Source organism: Coregonus clupeaformis, unplaced genomic scaffold (genome assembly GCF_020615455.1).
Source record: "Coregonus clupeaformis isolate EN_2021a unplaced genomic scaffold, ASM2061545v1 scaf0480, whole genome shotgun sequence".
Classification (NCBI taxonomy): Eukaryota; Metazoa; Chordata; class Actinopteri; order Salmoniformes; family Salmonidae; genus Coregonus; species Coregonus clupeaformis.
In genome coordinates this window covers 27759-50516 of record NW_025533935.1, presented here as the reverse complement: position 1 = coordinate 50516, position 22758 = coordinate 27759, and the positions used below count along the sequence as shown (strand labels likewise).

The 22758-nt window shown below is 39.5% G+C and overlaps 1 protein-coding gene, 9 non-coding genes and 1 pseudogene across 10 annotated transcripts; all 11 read right to left on the bottom strand.

Annotated features, from left to right (window-relative positions):
- Nucleotides 1-1040: 1040 nt before the first annotated feature.
- LOC121540853 (pro-adrenomedullin-like) lies at nt 1041-2801 on the bottom strand. The gene is made up of 4 exons (XM_041849966.2): nt 2714-2801; nt 1995-2158; nt 1723-1845; nt 1041-1556 (listed from the first exon to the last, which is right to left on the bottom strand). Exons 2-4 carry the CDS (start codon nt 2144-2146, stop codon nt 1265-1267), a joined length of 567 nt encoding a protein of 188 aa, XP_041705900.1. The 5' UTR covers nt 2147-2158; nt 2714-2801; the 3' UTR covers nt 1041-1264.
- A 6893-nt stretch (nt 2802-9694) lies between these two features.
- Nucleotides 9695-9871, bottom strand: LOC121540946 (annotated as a pseudogene).
- Nucleotides 9872-10828: 957 nt separating this feature from the next.
- On the bottom strand, nt 10829-11034 carry LOC121540945. Its single transcript, XR_005995595.1, has one exon. It is a non-coding gene; the product is annotated as a small nucleolar RNA U3 (small nucleolar RNA).
- A 963-nt stretch (nt 11035-11997) lies between these two features.
- Nucleotides 11998-12213, bottom strand: LOC121541059. Its single transcript, XR_005995700.1, has one exon. It is a non-coding gene; the product is annotated as a small nucleolar RNA U3 (small nucleolar RNA).
- Nucleotides 12214-14532: 2319 nt separating this feature from the next.
- Nucleotides 14533-14748, bottom strand: LOC123484872. The gene has a single exon (XR_006658754.1). It is a non-coding gene; the product is annotated as a small nucleolar RNA U3 (small nucleolar RNA).
- A 1092-nt stretch (nt 14749-15840) lies between these two features.
- On the bottom strand, nt 15841-16056 carry LOC123484855. Its single transcript, XR_006658737.1, has one exon. It is a non-coding gene; the product is annotated as a small nucleolar RNA U3 (small nucleolar RNA).
- A 1091-nt stretch (nt 16057-17147) lies between these two features.
- Nucleotides 17148-17363, bottom strand: LOC123484845. The gene has a single exon (XR_006658727.1). It is a non-coding gene; the product is annotated as a small nucleolar RNA U3 (small nucleolar RNA).
- An 823-nt stretch (nt 17364-18186) lies between these two features.
- Nucleotides 18187-18402, bottom strand: LOC123484844. The gene has a single exon (XR_006658726.1). It is a non-coding gene; the product is annotated as a small nucleolar RNA U3 (small nucleolar RNA).
- A 1092-nt stretch (nt 18403-19494) lies between these two features.
- LOC123484871 lies at nt 19495-19710 on the bottom strand. Its single transcript, XR_006658753.1, has one exon. It is a non-coding gene; the product is annotated as a small nucleolar RNA U3 (small nucleolar RNA).
- Nucleotides 19711-20801: 1091 nt separating this feature from the next.
- Nucleotides 20802-21017, bottom strand: LOC123484847. The gene has a single exon (XR_006658729.1). It is a non-coding gene; the product is annotated as a small nucleolar RNA U3 (small nucleolar RNA).
- A 1091-nt stretch (nt 21018-22108) lies between these two features.
- LOC123484863 lies at nt 22109-22324 on the bottom strand. Its single transcript, XR_006658745.1, has one exon. It is a non-coding gene; the product is annotated as a small nucleolar RNA U3 (small nucleolar RNA).
- Between the last annotated feature and the right edge of the window lie 434 nt (nt 22325-22758).

The following is a 22758-nucleotide window of genomic DNA, read 5'->3' as shown; positions in this document are numbered from 1 at the left end:
GGGCAGAAATTTGACGAACTGACTTGTTGAAAAGGTGGCATTCTATGACACGTTGAAAGTAACTGAGCTCTTCAGTAAGGCCATTCTACTGCCGTTGTTTGTCTATGGAGATTGGGTGTGGCTGAAATAGCCGAATCCACTCATTTGAAAGGGTGTCCACATACTTTTGTATATAGTATATAACTAATTTTCAGTGCAGCCCCCCCGAACCCATGGTAGACCAACTGCAGTCCCATGGTCAAATCAAGTTTGATACCGCTGATCTAAACCATCTTAACTGGAACAACCATTTCAGTAACGGGTGCAAAAGTTCAAGTAACAGATTGGATTCGTTTAGAAAAATGTATGTTATTTATATTTGAGTAGCATAAGATTAATTAATCAATCAATGTACATGCAAAAACATAGATATTGAAACAAACAATTCTAAAAATCAACCTGCAATAGAGCATGCTGGGAAATATGATAATGATGGGTATGGTGTTGGTTTAACACTGGTTATTAATTTAACACCAGAATCAATAATAGAAATGTTACACTGACAAAATCAACACTAGGTAACACTGGCCAATTTGCTGTGTATATACATTGCCTTATCTCTATATACATAAACTCAAGTTCAAGTAGAGCATCCCTAATGAGTACACAATATATAATCAAACATTGTAGACATTTGTAGTCCTAAATATTTATGTTACAATGTCTCTCTAACCACCATTGATATTGTTTGGAACTGATATTGGTGGTATATGTGAAATGAGTCAGTCAAGAGCATGTTATATGTCCTCCTCTTCTCCTGCTAGGCTCCTGTCCTAGCCCTAGTCTAGGGGTTAAGCTCTAGTCCCAGCCCTAGTCCAGGGGTATGGGGTTTGGGGCAACAGTGTTCAACCAAGCCACTCTTTCTGTGCCACCACAGGGGTGAGAGAAAGTCTCCTGAGCTGGTAAAGAGACAGAAGCGTGTCAAGTTCCACAGCTCTGAGAGCGCAGAAGTCACTGCACCACGAATACACACACACATCTCACTATTTTTAGACCCCCCCCACACACACACACACACACACACTCCTTCCTCCCTCCCCTCTTTCTCTTCTGTCTTCCATCCACAGTGGCGTGACATTTGTTTCCTGCTCCATTGACCTTGTCCATCCACGCAGGAAAGGAATGTTCAGGAATAGGACCTCAGTAATATCTCAGCCAGCCCAAAACATAGAAAAAGCGCCTGACATTTGCTAGATTGACACTCCTCTTCCTGTTCTCTCCCGACTCAAGTTTGTCTGAGTGGGATGGCCTGTAGGTGGAGTCCTTGGCTGCACTCGCTGCTGCAGTCCAGTCTCACTCTGCCTGCTTGGAGACTTAGCGTAACGTAGCGTTGTGGGAGTGACTGTGGTGACCTGCGGCGGCGACCGTAACCCTGTGAGCTGATCTTGTCCTCCGGGGCTCTGTTGACCTTTAACTTGTTGTTGAGGATGTGCAGCCGATGGGCCAGGTCATGCAGGCTGCATGTGCCCAGAGAGCAGCCTGGTCTTTTCACTGAGGTCACAATGGATCTTCTGGACCTGAAAGAGAAAAAGATTAAAGGAGATAAGAGAAGAGATATCAGAGATTTCTAAAGATCGACTGAAATGGACTTGATCAAAAACCATTCAAATGTGACATTTTTATAGCAGTAAAAACATTTTAAAAAAACACCAGAGTAACCATTATTGAAATAACACCGATTACCTGGAATGAAATACTGAGGGCTCTGTCTCCTTTCTCTGCACTGGTCCACTGAGGATCCCTGAGTCCACTGCAGAGCTGCTGTGGAGATCTGCTCTCGTGCAGCTCTGTAACCAGACTCTAAATCTACCACAGAAGAGAAGGAATGGTTAATGCAGAACTAACCTACTTCCCCCTAGACACATCAAAGACAGAATACACATCCTATCCAATAATCCTATGCACTCTATTGAATTAGACGGTGGCCACCGTTCGTCATTCGTCAATCAGCTTACCTCTTTTTCATGTTGGAGTTGAGGTCAACTTTGGTGCATTTCACCAGAGGTAAAACTGTGCCTTTCACCAGAGGTAAAACTGTGCCTTTCACCAGAGGTAAAACTGTGGCTAGAACACACCCGCAGATGATGGTTTGAAGAGCCACTTTCATATTGGCTGGAGCCTGTGAATAAGAATGGAATGAAAAAACATGATTTATATTTAGATAATTCTCACCTTTTCTCACAAGTAGATGAGACTATCTCCTGGCTCCAAAAGTGGAGAACACTCACTACGCTACGCTACGTCTCCAAGCAGGCAGAGTGAGACTGGACTGCAGCAGCGAGTGCAGCCAAGGACTCCAACTTGCTTACATAAGAGGGTCCAAAAGGAAGGTTATGTGAACTCTGACCCTCTCCAGCTCCTGGTTATTAATTTGCCCAATGTAATAACTGGACAAAAACAGTTCTGAGTCTTGGCTAGAATTTCTCTGTGCACAGGAATACCATACACTCTACATGGATGAGAGTGATGAGATTGGGATATCTCCTTCAGTCTTCTTCTGTAATAACAATATAATAAGAACACATTGCACTGCTGCACACACAGACAGGCAGACAGACAACAAAGATAGCACCTCCTACATTACTGCCGTGACTTCAGAGAAAGCCAACAATTGTCTGATACAAGTCAGAAACAAAATATATGTTCTCAAGTTCAAATGACAGATTTCACTTACCTCAGGCTCAAAACAATTCACTTCACTGGGAGGCTCCCAGTTGCATAGATCTTTCCAGTTACTCCTGGGTGGGGGGCTTTTTCTAAGGCTGTAGAGTTACCTATTTGTCTGAGTGTACACAGTCAACGTGAGAGGCTTTATAGGGGTGGGTGGGAGGGACTTATACCTGAGTGACAGTCAATGTGGGAGGGGCTTGTCTATGTGACAGCTTTTATCGTACCCATCCTCTCCAGCACTGTGCAGGATGAGCCATGTCAGGTCAGGCTCATGAAGCCAATGTAATGTAGCACAGCTATTACAAAACAAAAACATAAACGCAACATGCAACAATTTCAACGATTTTACTGAGTTAAAGTTCATATAAGGCAATCAGTCAATTGAAATAAATTCATTAGGCCCTAATCTATGGATTTCACATGACAGCCATGGATTTCACGACAGCCATCTGTTATTTCAGCTCATGAAACATGGGACCAACACTTTACATGTTGCATTTATATTTTTGTTCAGTATATATATTTATATATATATATATATATACACAGTGAGGGAAAAAACTATTTGATCCCCTGCTGATTTTGTACGTTTGCCCACTGACAAAGACATGATCAGTTTATAATGTTAATGGTAGGTTTATTTGAACAGTGAGTGACAGAATAACAACAAAAAAATCCAGAAAAACGCATGTCAAAAATGATATGAATTTATTTGCATTTTAATGAGGGAAATAAGTATTTGACCCCTCTGCAAAACATGACTTAGTACTTGGTGGCAAAACCCTTGTTGGCAATCACAGAGGTCAGACATTTCTTGTAGTTAGCCACCAGGTTTGCACACATCTCAGGAGGGATTTTGTTCCACTCCTCTTTGCAGATCTTCTCCAAGTCATTAAGGTTTCGAGGCTGACGTTTGGCAACTCGAACCTTCAGCTCCCTCCACAGATTTTCTATGGGATTAAGGTCTGGAGACTGGCTAGGCCACTCCAGGACCTTAATGTGCTTCTTCTTGAGCCACTCCTTTGTTGCCTTGGCCGTGTGTTTTGGGTCATTGTCATGCTGGATTACACATCCACGACCCATTTTCAATGCCCTGGCTGAGGGAAGGAGGTTCTCACCCAAGATTTGACGGTTCATGGCCCCGTCCATCGTCTCTTTGATGCGGTGAAGTTGTCCTGTCCCTTAGCAGAAACCCCCCCCCCCCCAAAGCATAATGTTTCCACCTCCATGTTTGACGGTGGGGATGGTGTTCTTGGGGTCATAGGCAGCATTCCTCCTCCTCCAAACACGGCGAGTTGAGTTGATGCCAAAGAGCTCGATTTTGGTCTCATCTGACCACAACACTTTCACCCAGTTCTCCTCTGAATCATTCAGATGTTCATTGGCAAACTTCAGACGGCCCTGTATATGTGCTTTCTTGAGCAGGGGGACCTTGCGGGCGCTGCAGGATTTCAGTCCTTCACGGCGTAGTGTGTTACCAATTGTTTTCTTGGTGACTATGGTCCCAGCTGCCTTGAGATCATTGACAAGATCCTCCCTTGTAGTTCTGGGCTGATTCCTCACCGTTCTCATGATCATTGCAACTCCACAAGGTGAGATCTTGCATGGAGCCCCAGGCCGAGGGAGATTGACAGTTATTTTGCATTTCTTCCATTTGCGAATAATCGCACCAACTGTTGTCACCTTCTCACCAAGCTGCTTGGCGATGGTCTTGTAGCCCATTCCAGCCTTGTGTAGGTCTACAATCTTGTCCCTGACATCCTTGGAGAGCTCTATGGTTTTGGCCATGGTGGAGAGTTTGGAATCTGATTGATTGTTTGCTTCTGTGGACAGGTGTCTTTTATACAGGTAACAAGCTGAGATTAGGAGCACTCCCTTTAAGAGTGTGCTCCTAATCTCAGCTCATTACCTGTATAAAAGACACCTGGGAGCCAGAAATCCTTCTGATTGAGAGAGGGTCAAATACTTATTTCCCTCATTAAAATGCAAATCAATTTATAACATTTTTGACATGCGTTTTTCTGGATTTTTGCTGTTGTTATTCTGTCTCTCACTGTTCAAATAAACCTACCATTAAAATAATAGACTGATCATTTCTTTGTCAGTGGGCAAACGTACAAAATCAGCAGGGGATCAAATACTTTTTTCCCTCACTGTATATATATATATATATATATACTGTATATACACTACCAGTCCATATTTTTTTTACATTGTAGAATAATAGTGAAGACATCAAAACTATGAAATAACACATATGGAATCATGTAGTAACCAGAAAAGTGTTAAACAAATCAAAATATATTTTATATTTGAGATTCTTCAAATAGACACCCTTTGCCTTGATGATAGCTTTGCACACTCTTGGCACCACCAATTCGGTGCCTTTGGAGAAGTGTAACTTGGTCAAATGTTTTTGGGGATTTCAACTACACTGAACAAAAATATACACGCAACATGTAAAGTGTTGGTCCCATGTTTCATGAGCTGAAATAACAGATCCCAGAAATTTTCCATACGCACAAAAAGCTTATTTCTCTCCAATTTTGTGCACAAATTTCTTTACATCCCTGTTATTGAGCATTTGTCATTTGCCAAGATAATCCATCCACCTGACAGGTGTGGCATATTAAGAAGCTGATTAAACAGTGTTATAGGCTTTGGTTTGACCATTTATGTTTTGAGGTGTAGCTCATGTGTAGCTCGTTAGCACGTAGGGTGCACCAATTGGTGTCACCTCGTTAGTCAGTATGTGTTACACCTGTGCTGGTTGCCGTCGCGTTAGTAGGAAGGTGTTTCACCTGCGCTGGCCCAGGTGCTATTTAAGAGTGGCTGGCCAAGCCCTCCAGATGTCTGAAGTTTTGAGGGAGTGTGCAATTGGCATGCTGACTCCAGGAACGTCCACCAGAGAAGTGAATGTTAAACATCGTTTTAGAGAATTTGGCAATATGTCCAATCGGCCTCACAACTGCAGACCACATGTATGGCATTGTGTGGGTGAGCGTTTTGCTGATATCAACGTTGTGAACAAAGCGCCCCATGGTGGCGGTGGGGTTATGGTATGGTCAGGCATAAGCTACAGACAACGAACACAATTACATTTTATCGATGGCAATTTGAATGCACAAAAATACTGTGACGAGCTCCTGAGGCCCATTGTGAGGCCCGTTTTGTTAAAGGTACAGTTTCTGTGAACAATAGATACATATCTGTCTTCCCAATCATGTGAAATCTATAGATTAGGACCTAATTTCCTCATATGACATGTAACTCAGTAAAATCAATGAAATTGTTGCATGTTGCGTTTTATATTTTTGTTTAGTATAATCTTTACATTTTGTCATAAGGAGCACATGTTCAACTTACTAAAAAACAAATGTTCCAAGCTCAAAAGGTCCCGCACAGTCAAAACCATGTTTTTAATAAATGTAGATTATGTTTGGATGAAACCAGATCAAAAGTAGGATGACCAAAGTATGAAAAATGACTGTTGCTTCTAAATTGATTAAGTTTGATCATAAAGTTACTGGTCCCCTCTCCCATGTCAAATTCTTGGATTCAGGGAGGATTATTAATACACCAATGGTAACGTCTTATGTGTGCAGCAGGGAGTGGCAATTGAATGCAAGCTTAACATTTAAATTGTTGAAACATTTTTAGCCCGTCTATCTATGGGTAACAGGGTTGACATGTTATGCTCAACCCTCTCAATTTTCCACCACAGAACACCAGAAAATGACCAGAAACCGTAGAACCAGTTCAACCGCTATTTGACTTTTAGATGTTCAATGTTTATTTTGAAAAACATATTTAAAAAGGAATTGTTTCAACATATTAAAACGAGTTCTGTTTACGTAACAGGGTTGACCTTAAAATGAGGGACAGACGTAAATGATTCACTCATCACATGAAATAAATAAAAATCTTCAGAAATGACTTCGTCAAAGCAACAAAATAACTAGGACTTTACAATGATGGTGAAAACAAAGTATTTTGGGGGGTTACAGAGAGACATGTCAAAATGCTGAATCTTGGCACTTCAGCAAGTCTTTATTCATATTGAAAATCTGATTGATTGTATTCTCTACGTGGTCTATATTAAAGGGCACTTCATTTAATATATCAGGCTTTTAAAATGACATATTGCTGCACAATTTCTCTTAAAATATCAAAGGGATGCAAAAAGCACTAATTTCGTGGAATGACCCAGTAATATGAGAGTGACGTTCATATTGACACTAAAATAAGTAACAGCTTTGATACATGTCACTCGTTGTTGTCAGTTTTCACACAAAAAATGGTACTGTTTCTGCCTTGTAACTGGTAACTTCTGTGTTACATGTGACAGAGCTCTGACTGGAAGTTCCTTGCCACTGGAAATCTTTGACCCAAATCTATGAGTCAGAGGGATTATGGTTTAGTCTGACCCCAACTATTTTACCCACTTACACATTCTCGCAGTATTCAAGGAATGTTAATTCTAGCTATTTAGAATTAAATCTATACTTTTATACAGGTAACAACCTGAGATTAGGAGCACTCCCTTTAAGAGTGTGCTCCTAATCTCAGCTCGTTACCTGTATAAAAGACACCTGGGAGCCAGAAATCTTTCTGATTGAGAGGGGGTCAAATACTTATTTCCCTCATTAAAATGCAAATCAATTTATAACATTTTTGACATGCGTTTTTCTTGATTTTGTTGTTATTCTGTCTCTCACTGTTCAAATAAACCTACCATTAAAATTATAGACTGATCATTTCTTTGTTAGTGGGCAAACGTACAAAATCAGCAGGGTATCAAATACTTTTTTCCCTCACTGTATATATTTATCTTTGTTGGTTTTGATTGCCAATCCTTGCTCATGCACAGAACACTCAGGCACAGAACACTCAGGCACAGAACACTCATGCATAGAACAGTCATGCACAGTACTCTCATGCACAGAACACTCATGCACAGAACACTCCTGCATACAACACTCATGCATAGAACACTCATGCATAGAACACTTTAATCATTTTGTGGTCCATCCCAGGCTTCCGAAGCAACCTCAGGTCTTAACAACCTGCCACATAGTTAATTTATTTAGTCAAGAACTAAATAGTCCAGAAGTTATTAATCTGAAGTCAAGCAATGTCTCAGAAATATGTATATTTTTAATGGATTAATTTAATTAGAATTAGCCCTAGTCCTGACGTAATTTAAGATTGATTATGATTCAGAGTTATTCAGACTTTTTCAGACAACATTCACTGCAACATGTTCAGAATTTAAAATAGGTAGTTCAGTTTCTGTGGTTATGACAACGGCACGTTAAGCGCTCTATTAAGTACTATAGATGTATTTTAAACAGGTAATAAGAAGCTGTGAATGTGCCAAATGAGATGCACGGCCAGTCTGCACAGTTTCCACTAAATAAAATGCACCGCATTTCTACAGAGTGGAGATTAAGGAAATTTGGGCAGAAACGCTATTGCTTATTTCAATGGGTTGTATTGTGCTAGTCAGGATACGTAGCATGACAAATTCAACTAACGTAATCAATCCCTCAATCAATCAAATGTATTTATAAAGATCTTTGTACATCAGCAGTTGTTACAAAGTGCTCTACAGTAACCCATCCCATAACTCTTCTGTTGAACAAGGCAGTGTAAAGTTAAGGCAAGTCATAGTGTTCACTAGTAAGTTGCCCAAAGTTGTTGAAAAGCATTGGGTTGACTGATTGTAGTTGCATTTTGGTAGGCATATATTGTGACTGTATTATTATATTGTGACTGTATTAGTTCCTTTCGCAGCAAATTTGCCAGTGTTACTGACCTAGTGTTAATTTTTCAGTATAACATTTCTAGTGTTGATTCAGGAAGTTAAAATAACTCTGTAAGAGTTAAATTAACACTCAGTGGTAAAAAATAACCCCAGTGTTGGTGTTAATAACCAGAGTTGAGTGTGAGAGTTTGATTGTTAAAGTTTTACTCTGTGGAGAATTAGGTCTCGATTAAATCTGTATCGCTAAAGTTCAGCGCTATAGTGCGAATGAAATGTAAAGGTAATTTCCAATTGACCTGACATATGCAGCGTTTGTCGTGAATGCAGTCTCCGCTAATGTGGGAACATTACCTTTAAATTTCTCTCTTACTGTAGAGCAACTCTTCAGCGCTACGGATTGAATCGAGCACTAAACTATTCCAATCAAAACCACACCCATCATTATCATGCTTCACAGCATGCTCTACTGCACCTAGACGTCTTTAGGAATGTTTTTAATCTATGTTTTTGCATGTACATTGATTGTGTAGCTAATTACAAATACAAATAACATACATTTGTCCAAACTAATCAAAAATTTGTTCGATTTATTGCACCCGTTATTGAAATGGTTGTTCCAGTTTAAAAGGTTTAGGCAGTTTCCTTTATAAAAATTCCTACCACTGATAGTTATTCTGGATGCCGGTTGAGGGTGTATATAAGTTCTGACTGTTGGCTAGCCTAACTCTGGCTTGATTACAAGCCATTTTATTGAAACTTGCAGGCTTGCGCCTTATGCTACGTACCTGGTTTGAGGAGTTAGTGAGGTAACTATAGTCAACTCTGATTTCAACTCTGGATAAATGGTACTACAGAGGTGGCTCACCGTTTAACCAGGTAAAAAATTATACAGCAACAAACCTGCTCCAGGTCCGGCTAAATCAGGGCTTACTCCATTTATCCTGAATGAAGTGTCCGAGATGCAAGTGAGAGTCTAATGAAAATGAGCGAAGGGATTCCTTGTCACCACATCCATGTATTGAAAGGAATATCTTAAAAGTTCATCATGGATAGCATAACCTAACACATTTCTCAAGTAAATAACTATAGAAATTATCCCTGAATGTATCATCTGTTGTGATCAAGGTGGAGCATCTTGAAAAGAGCAATTGCACCGCCGGTTTGTGTTGCGTTCTCAGTCAACAGCTGTTTTCATTTATTTTAACATGATCAGCATCCACTCAGAACATATTCCCTTCATCCAAGTCCCATTGAATAACAAGCAACAGTCATCAAAGGTGGAAGGAAAATGAGCAAAGTCACTCCTAGCCACCAGAGTCACGCTCTGAAAGGAATATCTTCATCATTATTTATTTATTACAATATTTAGTTGAGGTTTAATGAATGATTTGTCCCAAATACAATGCTTTTAGTTTTTTAAATATTTATGACTAACTTATTCCTTGCCACCCATTCTGAAACTAACTTCAGCTCTTTGTTAAGTGTTGCAGTGATTTCACTCGCTGTAGTAGCTGACGTGTATAGTGTTGAGTCATCCGCATACATAGACACACTGGCTTTACTAAAGGCCTGTGGTATGTCATTAGTTTTGGAAAAAAATAAGGGGCCTAGACAGCTGCCCTGGGGAATTCCTGATTCTACCTGGATTATGTTGGAGAGGCTTCCATTAAAGAACACCCTCTGTGTTCTGTTAGACAGGTAACTCTTTATCCACAATATAGCATGGGGTGTAAAGCCATAACACATACGTTTTTGAAGTCTAACAATACAGTTCCCACTAGGGTTGGTAACAGGTTGATTGGTCGGCTATTTGAGGCAGTAAAGGGGGCTTTACTATTCTTGGGTAGCGGAATTACTTTTGCTTCCCTCCAGGCCTGAGGACACACACTTTTCCAGTAGGCTTAGATTAAAGATATAGCAAATAGGAGTGGCAATATTGTCCGCTATTATCCTCAGTAATGGTGGCTTGTCATTGTTGATAGACAACACTCACTTTACGGAATTCAAAATGTGTCTTTCATAATTCCATCAGTTATTTGGATGTGTACTGTCAGCATTTGTTGCTGGCATGTCATGCCTAAGTTTGCTAATTTTGCCAATGAAAAAAATAATTTGTCAATGAAACTCATGAATGCAACTGTTTATGTAAAATAGTGTTGTTTTCTACTTGTAACCCTGGTTGTCCTGAAAGGAAAATGGTAAAACAGTTCATTGAGAAGCTAAATATAAGGGCTGGGCATGCAGATAAATGAAAATCAGATAACTGAAAAGAGGATTTTTGATGGTGTCTCAGGACTGATGGGCTTTCTGTTAATTACAATATGGATTTAGGAAACATTTTATTTTTTACATAATCATCATCCACTCCCTTCCTCCATGATCCATTGAAGAACAGTCCTCAAAGGTGGAAGGAACGTGAGCAACGTCATTCCTATCCGCCAGATTCATAGTCCAAAAGGAATATCTAAAATCGCCATCTTGGATAGCGAGACCTTACACTGTCGAAACACATTTCTCAAGTAAAGAACTATAGAAATGATCCCTGAAAGTATAGTCTTGGTTTATCATTTGTTGTGATCAAGGAGGAGCATCTTGAAAAGAGCATTTGCACCACCGGTTTGTGTTGCGTTCTCAGCAGCAACAGCTGTTTTAATCAAATTGTGTTAATTATGGAGAATTGCGAGGTTCGGCAAAATAGAAATATGGCCAACGATGCTGGTTGCCAACAGGTGATATATGACCTAATGTTGGTATACAGCCATCCATGTTTCAAAGCCGGTTATTTTCCCCCCCAATTAACCCAACGACACCCACTGTTTGGCTGGCATGATTTAGGAATTCTACCCCCTTTTAAACATTGTGTCTTTGAGCTATAGACGCCTGAGTTGTACCATCGGGTTTGTCTGAGTCAGAATGGTTTGAATTACAAACTATTAAAAGCTATCTATGAAAAGCTCACACTCTAACGAACATGCACGTGCAACATGTTTTGCTCTATAATGCTCACAAGCTACACAAGGGTTGTTAGAAGGTAAGGGGTTCTTCTACATAGAAGACCAAAGGAAAACCCTGTACATAGTGTCTGTAATACTTTAATAAGCTCACATAGTTTCTGTCACAAACTCCAAACTCCACAGAGTTGTCACTGACTAGTTGGATACTCATTTCCCACTGAGCAAAGTATTTCTGTGCTTACAGCATTCATGTAAATTCATTTTGATCAGGTTTTTGCTTTGGCAGACTTTATTATGTTTATTGACATTTGTCAATGAAACTCATGAATGCAACTGTTTATGTGAAATAGTGTTGTTTTCTACTTGTAACCCTGGTTGTCCTGAAAGGAAAATGGTAAAACAGTTCATTGAGAAGCTAAATATAAGCGCTGGACATGCAGATATATGAAAGTCAGATAAATGAAAAATGGATTTTTGATGGTGTCTCAGGACTGATAGTTTCAGCTTTATAGGCTTTCTGTTAATTACAATAAGGATTTAGGATTTTTTTTTTTTACATCATCAACATCCACTCAGAACATAATCCCTTCATCCATGTTCCATTGCAGAACAAAGAACTGTCATCAAAGGTGGAAGGAAAATTAACAAAGTCATTCCTAGCCACCAGATTCATGCTCTGAAAGGAATATCTTAAATCGTCATCATGGATAGCGAGACCTAACACTGTCGAAACACATTTCTCAAGTAAAGAACTATAGAAATGATCCCTGAAAGTATAGTCTTGGTGTATCATTTGTTGTGATCAAGGAGGAGCATCTTGAAAAGAGCATTTGCACCACCGGTTTGTGTTGCGTTCTCAGCAGCAACAGCTGTTTTAATCAAATTGTGTTAATTATGGAGAATTGCGAGGTTCGGCAAAATAGAAACATGGCCAACGATGCTGGTTGCCAACAGGTGATATATGACCTAATGTTGGTATACAGCCATCCATGTTTCAAAGCCGGTTATTTTTTCCCCCAATTAACCCAATGACACCCACTGTTTGGCTGGCATGATTTAGGAATTCTACCCCCTTTTAAACATTGTGTGTTTGAGCTATAGACGCATGGGTTTTACCAAAGGATTTGTCTTTGTCTTCTGCATCCAGTGGTACCAAGAGTTAGTCTGTGTGATCAACGAGGGCTGAGACAGAGCGGTGTTTGTGAGACAAAGGTGGATCCTGAAGAGGCCCTGGTCTTGTTTTTACAAAAACATCTGTATAGTCAGAATGGTTTGAATTACAAACTATTAAAAGTAGGGGTGTAACGATTCGTTTTAACAACGATTCGATTTGTATCACGATTCGTGGTTGTCGATACGATTCAAGGACGATATTGGTTCATTTAGAACGATACGATCCGAAACGATTCAGTGACTTGAAATCGATTCAGTAACCTTTTAGCCAAAAATTCAACCAGTGTGACTGAAATAAATACTTGGTAACCAGTTGCATTTTAATGGCTGGCAATAGTCTTGATATTTTTAACAGTGTTTCATGACTCCATGCAGACCATCTGGTATTATGAAACTTACCAAAAGTCTCACAAGTCCGTCTGTTATGGCCTGTGCGGTTCGGTCAGCACCCAATTCAATCAGTCCAATAAAGTCCGAAGTAAACTCTCCGTTGCTGGACACAGACACAATGTAAACTATTTCCTGCTCAGTTTTTGTGATGTCCTCAGATCCATCAAAAAGCATTCAGTAAATGAACATCCTCAGAATAGGAAGACATGGGACGTGCGTGTTTAGCTTTATGGAAAGAGAAAAATATTAAACAGAGCTTGCCGCTGTTCTTCATTCAGCTTGTCTCGCCATCTGGCAAGTGGGCGACTGGAAATTTATTCTCGGCTAGCTTTTAGCAATGGCTTGCGCCACATTCGTGTGCTCCTTGCTCTTTTCATGTTTGTCAAATAAAGGATGGTTGAAATTCTTTGAGCCTTTATAAAATGCACCTGTTTTGTCTGCTAGATGTGGATTTGAGCTGCAAATCTTGCACCACATTTCAGTGCGCTCATCGTTAGCTTCAAGCCACTTTTCCGAAAAAAGTATTTTCTTCGGCTCTGGCTCCAGTTGGCGTTTCTTTGTAGGTGGCGAAACGCCAAAGAAGCTTCTTAATGTCTGTTGCTTTTTGGACATCCCTGACAGTAGTTGACAAGCAACATGTCATGTGTAAGGTTAGATGAGAAGATCGGTCAAGTACGCAAAGGCGCGTAGTAACACAAGTGGCATTACGCATTCCTGATTTTTGTCGCGTTGCGTATCTGCGTACCAGTTATGTGCACCCCTGCATATGAAGTCTGACGTGCTTAAATCCAATGGGTTATTTCCTAGTATCGATACAATCGATTTATTACATTTTAAAACGATGTTAGATCGATATATGTTGTCCAAAAGGCCAACTCGCCGAGCACAGATCGATGTAGTTGGATCATATGAATATAAATCGATACATCGATGTAGTAGATGGATCGTTACACCCCTAATTAAAAGCTATCTATGAAAAGCTCACACTCTACCGAACATGCACGTGCAACATGTTTTGCTCTATGACGCTCACAAGCTACACAAGGGTTGTTAGAAGGTAAGGGTTCTTCTACATAGAAGACCAAAGGAAAACCCTGTACATAGTGTCTGTAATACTTTAATAAGCTCACATAGTTTCTGTCACAAACTCCAAACTCCACAGAGTTGTCACTGACTAGTTGGATACTCATTTCCCACTGAGCAAAGTATTTCTGTGCTTACAGCATTCATGTAAATTCATTTTGATCAGGTTTTTCCTTTGGCAGACTTTATTATGTTTATTGACATTTGTCAATGAAACTCATGAATGCAACTGTTTATGTCAAATACTGTTGTTTTCTACTTGTAACCCTGGTTGTCCTGAAAGGAAAATGGTAAAACAGTTCATTGAGAAGCTAAATATAAGCGCTGGACATGCAGATATATGAAAGTCTGATAAATGAAAAATGGATTTTTGATGGTGTCTCAGGACTGATAGTTTTAGCTTCCTAGGCTTTCTGTTAATTACAATAAGGATTTTTTTTTTTTACATGATCAACATCCACTCAGAACATAATCCCTTCATCCATGTTCTATTGAAGAACAAAGAACAGTCATCAAAGGTGGAAGGAAAATGAACAAAGTCATTCCTAGCCACCAGATTCATGCTCTGAAAGGAATATCTTAAATCGTCATCATGGATAGCAAGACCTAACACTGTCGAAACACATTTCTCAAGTAAAGAACTATAGAAATGATCCCTGAAAGTATAGTCTTGGTGTATCATTTGTTGTGATCAAGGAGGAGCATCTTGAAAAGAGCATTTGCACCACCGGTTTGTGTTGCGTTCTCAGCAGCAACAGCTGTTTTAATCAAATTGTGTTAATTATGGAGAATTGCGAGGTTCGGCAAAATAGAAATATGGCCAACGATGCTGGTTGCCAACAGGTGATATATGACCTAATGTTGGTATACAGCCATCCATGTTTCAAAGCCGGTTATTTTCCCCCCCCAATTAACCCAATGACACCCACTGTTTGGCTGGCATGATTTAGGAATTCTACCCCCTTTTAAACATTGTGTGTTTGAGCTATAGACGCATGGGTTTTACCAAAGGATTTGTCTTTGTCTTCTGCATCCAGTGGTACCAAGAGTTAGTCTGTGTGATCAACGAGGGCTGAGACAGAGCGGTGTTTGTGAGACAAAGGTGGATCCTGAAGAGGCCCTGGTCTTGTTTTTACAAAAACATCTGTATAGTCAGAATGGTTTGAATTACAAACTATTAAAAGCTATCTATGAAAAGCTCACACTCTACCGAACATGCACGTGCAACATGTTTTGCTCTATGACGCTCACAAGCTACACAAGGGTTGTTAGAAGGTAAGGGGTTCTTCTACATAGAAGACCAAAGGAAAACCCTGTACATAGTGTCTGTAATACTTTAATAAGCTCACATAGTTTCTGTCACAAACTCCAAACTCCACAGAGTTGTCACTGACTAGTTGGATACTCATTTCCCACTGAGCAAAGTATTTCTGTGCTTACAGCATTCATGTAAATTCATTTTGATCAGGTTTTTGCTTTGGCAGACTTTATTATGTTTATTGACATTTGTCAATGAAACTCATGAATGCAACTGTTTATGTCAAATAGTGTTGTTTTCTACTTGTAACCCTGGTTGTCCTGAAAGGAAAATGGTAAAACAGTTCATTGAGAAGCTAAATATAAGCGCTGGACATGCAGATATATGAAAGTCAGATAACTGAAAAATGGATTTTTGATGGTGTCTTAGGACTGATAGTTTTAGCTTCATAGGCTTTCTGTTAATTACAATAAGGATTTAGGATTTTTTTTTTTACATGATCAACATCCACTCAGAACATAATCCCTTCATCAATGTCCCATTGAAGAACAAAGAACAGTCATCAAAGGTGGAAGGAAAATGAACAAAGTCATTCCTAGCCACCAGATTCATGCTCTGAAAGGAATATCTTAAATCGTCATCATGGATAGCGAGACCTAACACTGTCGAAACACATTTCTCAAGTAAAGAACTATAGAAATGATCCCTGAAAGTATAGTCTTGGTGTATCATTTGTTGTGATCAAGGAGGAGCATCTTGAAAAGAGCATTTGCACCACCGGTTTGTGTTGCGTTCTCAGCAGCAACAGCTGTTTTAATCAAATTGTGTTAATTATGGAGAATTGCGAGGTTCGGCAAAATAGAAATATGGCCAACGATGCTGGTTGCCAACAGGTGATATATGACCTAATGTTGGTATACAGCCATCCATGTTTCAAAGCCGGTTATTTTTTCCCCCAATTAACCCAATGACACCCACTGTTTGGCTGGCATGATTTAGGAATTCTACCCCCTTTTAAACATTGTGTGTTTGAGCTATAGACGCATGGGTTGTACCATCGGATTTGTCTTTGTCTTCTGCATCCAGTGGTACCAAGAGTTAGTCTGTGTGATCAACGAGGGCTGAGACAGAGCGGTGTTTGTGAGACAAAGGCGGATCCTGAAGAGGCCCTGGTCTTGTTTTTACAAAAACATCTGTATAGTCAGAATGGTTTGAATTACAAACTATTAAAAGCTATCTATGAAAAGCTCACACTCTACCGAACATGCACGTGCAACATGTTTTGCTCTATGACGCTCACAAGCTACACAAGGGTTGTTAGAAGGTAAGGGGTTCTTCTACATAGAAGACCAAAGGAAAACCCTGTACATAGTGTCTGTAATACTTTAATAAGCTCACATAGTTTCTGTCACAAACTCCAAACTCCACAGAGTTGTCACTGACTAGTTGGATACTCATTTCCCACTGAGCAAAGTATTTCTGTGCTTACAGCATTCATGTAAATTCATTTTGATCAGGTTTTTGCTTTGGCAGACTTTATTATGTTTATTGACATTTGTCAATGAAACTCATGAATGCAACTGTTTATGTCAAATAGTGTTGTTTTCTACTTGTAACCCTGGTTGTCCTGAAAGGAAAATGGTAAAACAGTTCATTGAGAAGCTAAACATAAGCGCTGGACATGCAGATATATGAAAGTCAGATAAATGAAAAATGGATTTTTGATGGTGTCTTAGGACTGATAGTTTTAGCTTCATAGGCTTTCTGTTAATTACAATAAGGATTTAGGATTTTTTTTTTTACATGATCAACATCCACTCAGAACATAATCCCTTCATCCATGTCCCATTGAAGAACAAAGAACAGTCATCAAAGGTGGAAGGAAAATGAACAAAGTCATTCCTAGCCACCAGATTCATGCTCTGAAAGGAATATCTTAAATCGTCATCATGGATAGCGAGACCTAACACTGTCGAAACACATTTCTCAAGTAAAGAACTATAGAAATGATCCCTGAAAGTATAGTCTTGGTGTATCATTTGTTGTGATCAAGGAGGAGCATCTTGAAAAGAGCATTTGCACCACCGGTTTGTGTTGCGTTCTCAGCAGCAACAGCTGTTTTAATCAAATTGTGTTAATTATGGAGAATTGCGAGGTTCGGCAAAATAGAAATATGGCCAACGATGCTGGTTGCCAACAGGTGATATATGACCTAATGTTGGTATACAGCCATCCATGTTTCAAAGCCGGTTATTTTTTCCCCCAATTAACCCAATGACACCCACTGTTTGGCTGGCATGATTTAGGAATTCTACCCCCTTTTAAACATTGTGTGTTTGAGCTATAGACGCATGGGTTGTACCATCGGATTTGTCTTTGTCTTCTGCATCCAGTGGTACCAAGAGTTAGTCTGTGTGATCAACGAGGGCTGAGACAGAGCGGTGTTTGTGAGACAAAGGCGGATCCTGAAGAGGCCCTGGTCTTGTTTTTACAAAAACATCTGTATAGTCAGAATGGTTTGAATTACAAACTATTAAAAGCTATCTATGAAAAGCTCACACTCTACCGAACATGCACGTGCAACATGTTTTGCTCTATGACGCTCACAAGCTACACAAGGGTTGTTAATCCTTATATTTTTTTTTTTTTCTCTATTGTCTCTTTACTCTTTTCGCATATTTTTACTTTTTCCTTATTCCTAACAGTTAACAACGCTGGACATGCAGATATATGAAAGTCAGATAAATGAAAAATGGATTTTTGATGGTGTCTTAGGACTGATAGTTTTAGCTTCATAGGCTTTCTGTTAATTACAATAAGGATTTAGGATTTTTTTTTTTACATGATCAACATCCACTCAGAACATAATCCCTTCATCCATGTCCCATTGAAGAACAAAGAACAGTCATCAAAGGTGGAAGGAAAATGAACAAAGTCATTCCTAGCCACCAGATTCATGCTCTGAAAGGAATATCTTAAATCGTCATCATGGATAGCGAGACCTAACACTGTCGAAACACATTTCTCAAGTAAAGAACTATAGAAATGATCCCTGAAAGTATAGTCTTGGTGTATCATTTGTTGTGATCAAGGAGGAGCATCTTGAAAAGAGCATTTGCACCACCGGTTTGTGTTGCGTTCTCAGCAGCAACAGCTGTTTTAATCAAATTGTGTTAATTATGGAGAATTGCGAGGTTCGGCAAAATAGAAATATGGCCAACGATGCTGGTTGCCAACAGGTGATATATGACCTAATGTTGGTATACAGCCATCCATGTTTCAAAGCCGGTTATTTTTTCCCCCAATTAACCCAATGACACCCACTGTTTGGCTGGCATGATTTAGGAATTCTACCCCCTTTTAAACATTGTGTGTTTGAGCTATAGACGCATGGGTTGTACCATCGGATTTGTCTTTGTCTTCTGCATCCAGTGGTACCAAGAGTTAGTCTGTGTGATCAACGAGGGCTGAGACAGAGCGGTGTTTGTGAGACAAAGGCGGATCCTGAAGAGGCCCTGGTCTTGTTTTTTACAAAAACATCTGTATAGTCAGAATGGTTTGAATTACAAACTATTAAAAGCTATCTATGAAAAGCTCACACTCTACCGAACATGCACGTGCAACATGTTTTGCTCTATGACGCTCACAAGCTACACAAGGGTTGTTAGAAGGTAAGGGGTTCTTCTACATAGAAGACCAAAGGAAAACCCTGTACATAGTGTCTGTAATACTTTAATAAGCTCACATAGTTTCTGTCACAAACTCCAAACTCCACAGAGTTGTCACTGACTAGTTGGATACTCATTTCCCACTGAGCAAAGTATTTCTGTGCTTACAGCATTCATGTAAATTCATTTTGATCAGGTTTTTGCTTTGGCAGACTTTATTATGTTTATTGACATTTGTCAATGAAACTCATGAATGCAACTGTTTATGTCAAATAGTGTTGTTTTCTACTTGTAACCCTGGTTGTCCTGAAAGGAAAATGGTAAAACAGTTCATTGAGAAGCTAAATATAAGCGCTGGACATGCAGATATATGAAAGTCAGATAACTGAAAAATGGATTTTTGATGGTGTCTTAGGACTGATAGTTTTAGCTTCATAGGCTTTCTGTTAATTACAATAAGGATTTAGGATTTTTTTTTTTACATGATCAACATCCACTCAGAACATAATCCCTTCATCCATGTTCCATTGAAGAACAAAGAACAGTCATCAAAGGTGGAAGGAAAATGAACAAAGTCATTCCTAGCCACCAGATTCATGCTCTGAAAGGAATATCTTAAATCGTCATCATGGATAGCGAGACCTAACACTGTCGAAACACATTTCTCAAGTAAAGAACTATAGAAATGATCCCTGAAAGTATAGTCTTGGTGTATCATTTGTTGTGATCAAGGAGGAGCATCTTGAAAAGAGCATTTGCACCACCGGTTTGTGTTGCGTTCTCAGCAGCAACAGCTGTTTTAATCAAATTGTGTTAATTATGGAGAATTGCGAGGTTCGGCAAAATAGAAATATGGCCAACGATGCTGGTTGCCAACAGGTGATATATGACCTAATGTTGGTATACAGCCATCCATGTTTCAAAGCCGGTTATTTTTTCCCCCAATTAACCCAATGACACCCACTGTTTGGCTGGCATGATTTAGGAATTCTACCCCCTTTTAAACATTGTGTGTTTGAGCTATAGACGCATGGGTTGTACCATCGGATTTGTCTTTGTCTTCTGCATCCAGTGGTACCAAGAGTTAGTCTGTGTGATCAACGAGGGCTGAGACAGAGCGGTGTTTGTGAGACAAAGGCGGATCCTGAAGAGGCCCTGGTCTTGTTTTTACAAAAACATCTGTATAGTCAGAATGGTTTGAATTACAAACTATTAAAAGCTATCTATGAAAAGCTCACACTCTACCGAACATGCACGTGCAACATGTTTTGCTCTATGACGCTCACAAGCTACACAAGGGTTGTTAGAAGGTAAGGGGTTCTTCTACATAGAAGACCAAAGGAAAACCCTGTACATAGTGTCTGTAATACTTTAATAAGCTCACATAGTTTCTGTCACAAACTCCAAACTCCACAGAGTTGTCACTGACTAGTTGGATACTCATTTCCCACTGAGCAAAGTATTTCTGTGCTTACAGCATTCATGTAAATTCATTTTGATCAGGTTTTTGCTTTGGCAGACTTTATTATGTTTATTGACATTTGTCAATGAAACTCATGAATGCAACTGTTTATGTCAAATAGTGTTGTTTTCTACTTGTAACCCTGGTTGTCCTGAAAGGAAAATGGTAAAACAGTTCATTGAGAAGCTAAACATAAGCGCTGGACATGCAGATATATGAAAGTCAGATAAATGAAAAATGGATTTTTGATGGTGTCTTAGGACTGATAGTTTTAGCTTCATAGGCTTTCTGTTAATTACAATAAGGATTTAGGATTTTTTTTTTTACATGATCAACATCCACTCAGAACATAATCCCTTCATCAATGTTCCATTGAAGAACAAAGAACAGTCATCAAAGGTGGAAGGAAAATGAACAAAGTCATTCCTAGCCACCAGATTCATGCTCTGAAAGGAATATCTTAAATCGTCATCATGGATAGCGAGACCTAACACTGTCGAAACACATTTCTCAAGTAAAGAACTATAGAAATGATCCCTGAAAGTATAGTCTTGGTGTATCATTTGTTGTGATCAAGGAGGAGCATCTTGAAAAGAGCATTTGCACCACCGGTTTGTGTTGCGTTCTCAGCAGCAACAGCTGTTTTAATCAAATTGTGTTAATTATGGAGAATTGCGAGGTTCGGCAAAATAGAAATATGGCCAACGATGCTGGTTGCCAACAGGTGATATATGACCTAATGTTGGTATACAGCCATCCATGTTTCAAAGCCGGTTATTTTTTCCCCCAATTAACCCAATGACACCCACTGTTTGGCTGGCATGATTTAGGAATTCTACCCCCTTTTAAACATTGTGTGTTTGAGCTATAGACGCATGGGTTGTACCATCGGATTTGTCTTTGTCTTCTGCATCCAGTGGTACCAAGAGTTAGTCTGTGTGATCAACGAGGGCTGAGACAGAGCGGTGTTTGTGAGACAAAGGCGGATCCTGAAGAGGCCCTGGTCTTGTTTTTACAAAAACATCTGTATAGTCAGAATGGTTTGAATTACAAACTATTAAAAGCTATCTATGAAAAGCTCACACTCTACCGAACATGCACGTGCAACATGTTTTGCTCTATGACGCTCACAAGCTACACAAGGGTTGTTAGAAGGTAAGGGGTTCTTCTACATAGAAGACCAAAGGAAAACCCTGTACATAGTGTCTGTAATACTTTAATAAGCTCACATAGTTTCTGTCACAAACTCCAAACTCCACAGAGTTGTCACTGACTAGTTGGATACTCATTTCCCACTGAGCAAAGTATTTCTGTGCTTACAGCATTCATGTAAATTCATTTTGATCAGGTTTTTGCTTTGGCAGACTTTATTATGTTTATTGACATTTGTCAATGAAACTCATGAATGCAACTGTTTATGTCAAATAGTGTTGTTTTCTACTTGTAACCCTGGTTGTCCTGAAAGGAAAATGGTAAAACAGTTCATTGAGAAGCTAAATATAAGCGCTGGACATGCAGATATATGAAAGTCAGATAACTGAAAAATGGATTTTTGATGGTGTCTTAGGACTGATAGTTTTAGCTTCATAGGCTTTCTGTTAATTACAATAAGGATTTAGGATTTTTTTTTTTACATGATCAACATCCACTCAGAACATAATCCCTTCATCCATGTTCCATTGAAGAACAAAGAACAGTCATCAAAGGTGGAAGGAAAATGAACAAAGTCATTCCTAGCCACCAGATTCATGCTCTGAAAGGAATATCTTAAATCGTCATCATGGATAGCGAGACCTAACACTGTCGAAACACATTTCTCAAGTAAAGAACTATAGAAATGATCCCTGAAAGTATAGTCTTGGTGTATCATTTGTTGTGATCAAGGAGGAGCATCTTGAAAAGAGCATTTGCACCACCGGTTTGTGTTTGCGTTCTCAGCAGCAACAGCTGTTTTAATCAAATTGTGTTAATTATGGAGAATTGCGAGGTTCGGCAAAATAGAAATATGGCCAACGATGCTGGTTGCCAACAGGTGATATATGACCTAATGTTGGTATACAGCCATCCATGTTTCAAAGCCGGTTATTTTTTCCCCCAATTAACCCAATGACACCCACTGTTTGGCTGGCATGATTTAGGAATTCTACCCCCTTTTAAACATTGTGTGTTTGAGCTATAGACGCATGGGTTGTACCATCGGATTTGTCTTTGTCTTCTGCATCCAGTGGTACCAAGAGTTAGTCTGTGTGATCAACGAGGGCTGAGACAGAGCGGTGTTTGTGAGACAAAGGCGG